The 2,884-nt window shown below is 36.9% G+C and overlaps 1 protein-coding gene across 3 annotated transcripts in view; it reads left to right on the top strand.

The window, feature by feature from the left end:
* LOC107695724 (phospholipid phosphatase-related protein type 5-like) overlaps nucleotides 1-2,884 on the top strand; it is a 46,952-nt gene that overhangs the window by 34,096 nt on the left and 9,972 nt on the right. For all 3 annotated transcript variants that reach the window (XM_016495749.1, XM_016495751.1, XM_016495750.1), the window contains one exon: nucleotides 1,446-1,622. In XM_016495749.1, coding sequence (XP_016351235.1) covers nucleotides 1,446-1,622 — 177 coding nt within the window. The remainder of the gene's footprint in view (nucleotides 1-1,445; nucleotides 1,623-2,884) is intronic.

Genomic DNA, 2,884 nt, shown 5'->3' with positions numbered 1-2,884 from the left:
TTATTTTGAATTGTAATAATATTTCACAATATTACTGTTTTACTGTATTTTTGATTAAATAAATGCAGCCTTGGGTAAGCAAAAGAGCATAAACTTATTTTAACATTAAAACATTTTTTCCTATAACTGTGACCCTGGACCACAAAACCAGTCATAAGGGTCCATTTTTGGAAATTTATACAAAGCTGAATAAACAAGCTTTCCATTGATGTATGACAATATTTGGCCGAGATACAACTATTTGAAAATCTGGTTGTAAGACTTTGCTCTTCGCTTTGCTTTCCTGTGCATGTCTTTCTTAGATAGCAAGATAAATGACACTAAAAGGTTGAAAGATCCTAAAAAAACAGTCTGTCTTCCCATGGTGCACCTCTTTTTGACATGCACAAACCAAGCAAGAGTACTAAAATATCTTTTGGCATATTTCAGCATATTTCTTGTCATCTAAACAAAAAAACATGACTCTGAACGTCTGAAAATATGCGTCACCAAATACATTTAAAGGGGTCCTATTATGCTTTTTCACTTTTTCAACTTTAGTTAGTCTGTAATGTTGCGGTTTGAGCATAAAAAAAGATCTACAAAGTTCAAAGTCCACTTCAAAAGGATATATTTTTGCCTTGTCCAAATACCCACACTTAACGCGGTCTTGGCCACTTGAGAGCGCGTGCGCGCGACAGGAAGTAAGTGCGCAAGACTGTCCCAGGTCTTAAAAATAGCACACACTGGCCCAGCTAACCAATCACAGCACACACTGGCCCAGCTAACCAATCACAGCACACACTGGCCCAGCTAACCAATCACAGCACATTTCGTATTTCAGAAGGCGGGCCTTCATTTGATACAGGAACTATTCGAGCTGTTCATGCCAGACTGGGGAGAGAGGTGTTGTGATAATGTAAAATATGTGAAAAATAATGTGTTTTTCGAACAACCTAGTATGAGAGCCTGTTCTAGTACACCCCCAAAACAAAATCAAGACTTTGTAAAACAGCATAATAGCACCCCTTTAAAGTTATCCAAATAAAGTTTTTAGCAATGAATTTGACTAATTTAATAGATTTACAGTAGGAAATTTATAAAATATCTTCTTGAAACATGATCTTTACTTAATAACCTAATGATTTTTGGCATAAAAGAAAAATCGATAATTTTGACCCATACAATGTATTGTTGGCTATTGCTACAAATATACCTGTGCTACTTATGACTGGTTTTGTGCTCCAGGGTCACATATATTCTTCACATGAAATCATGAACTAATAATGGAAAAATAATTCTAGATACTTAAAAAAATATCTAATACTTACAAAACATAAAATACTATTTACAATACTTATAAAAAAAGTACTTAATAGTTTTAAAGCTTTGTATTATAGCAATATGCCTAGTTGTACTTGTATGAGGCATACTTTTCACCACTGTCTATCTGTCTGTTCTTGCAGATGTACGTGACGTTGGTGTTTAGGACTAAAGGGACGCGTCTGACCAAACCCACACTGAGTCTGACTCTGCTGTGTCTGGCCATGCTGGTGGGTGTGGTCAGAGTGGCTGAATACCGCAACCACTGGGCCGACATCCTCGCTGGATACTTCACCGGCGGAGCCATCGCTGTCTTTCTGGTAAGAGCGTGCGAGGTGTGATTAAAACAACACTCAAATAACAAGATAATTGCATGAAAATACAGGTAATATATAATATTCATATACTGTATAACTAAATGCATATACACTATTGTTTTAAAGTTTGGGGTCAGTAAGTGTTTTTTTTTTGGAAAGAAATTAATACTCTTATTCAGCAAGGACACATGACTGTAAAAGTGACAGTAAAGACATTTATAATGTTACAAAAGATTTCTGTTTTAAATAAATGTTCTTTTGAGCTTTCTATTCATCAATGAATCCTGAAACAAAATGTATCAAAGGTTTCCACAAAAATATGAAGCAGCATGACTGTTTTCAACATTTAATTATAATAAGAAATGTTTATTGAACAGCAAATCAGCATATGAGAATGATTTCATTTCGGTCGCCGTGATTTTGCCAAGACATGTTCCTGGATCAACATGTTTTGTTGATCCTGGATCAGCATTACTGTCCAAAAGTATAGGCTTAACCCAATCCCTACCCCTAAACCTAACCTTAGCCATAATTTATTCCTAAAATCAGAGGGAAATGATAGCTGATTAACAAGGGTGTAGAAGCACCTAACCCTGTCTGTACGCCTAAACTGACATTTGCTGAAAAGTTATCCCTCAATTCTGATGGGTTTATTGGGATGTTGTTCCAGGATCAAGAAGGATGTTGATCCAGGAACATGTTGTACTTTAAAGGGGTCATGGGATGCCCATTTTCCACAAGTTGATGTGATTCTTTAGGGTCTTAATGAAAAGTCTATAACATACTTTGGTTAAAATTTATCAATGGTAGTGTAAAAGACACCTTTTTTACCCTGTCAAAAACAGCTCTTTTCACAGCAAGCCGTTTCAGTGCATTTCCCTTTAAATGCAAATTAGCTCTGCTATCCCCGCCCCTCTCCCTCCGTGGGGTGACGAGCGGTTCTCTCTGAGACTGTAAACTTTAGCCTCATTCATCGTGAAACTTGCTAACTAGCACATTATTAGGAAAGGCGATTTGCAAAATTCATTAAAAAAAAACAGCTGAATCACGAATGATTCGCGCGAACATAGACGCAACATAAACAATCGAACATAAACAATGGTGGACTGATGACAGCTCAGGGCAGGTCTAAGGTAAGATGGCCGTGCCAATCAACAATCATGGGAGGGGCCTGGGTCTGTGTGACATCACACAGCCAAGAATCTGAGAACGACTTAATCTGAGAAAGGGGTTATGATTTATGGGGATTTAAAAAAAAAAAACCT

This window comes from Sinocyclocheilus anshuiensis, unplaced genomic scaffold, assembly GCF_001515605.1.
Source record: "Sinocyclocheilus anshuiensis isolate Anshui unplaced genomic scaffold, SAMN03320099.WGS_v1.1 scaffold1075, whole genome shotgun sequence".
Taxonomy (NCBI): domain Eukaryota; kingdom Metazoa; phylum Chordata; class Actinopteri; order Cypriniformes; family Cyprinidae; genus Sinocyclocheilus; species Sinocyclocheilus anshuiensis.
The sequence above is the reverse complement of the archived record's forward strand: the minus strand, read 5'-3'. Positions and strand labels throughout refer to the sequence as shown.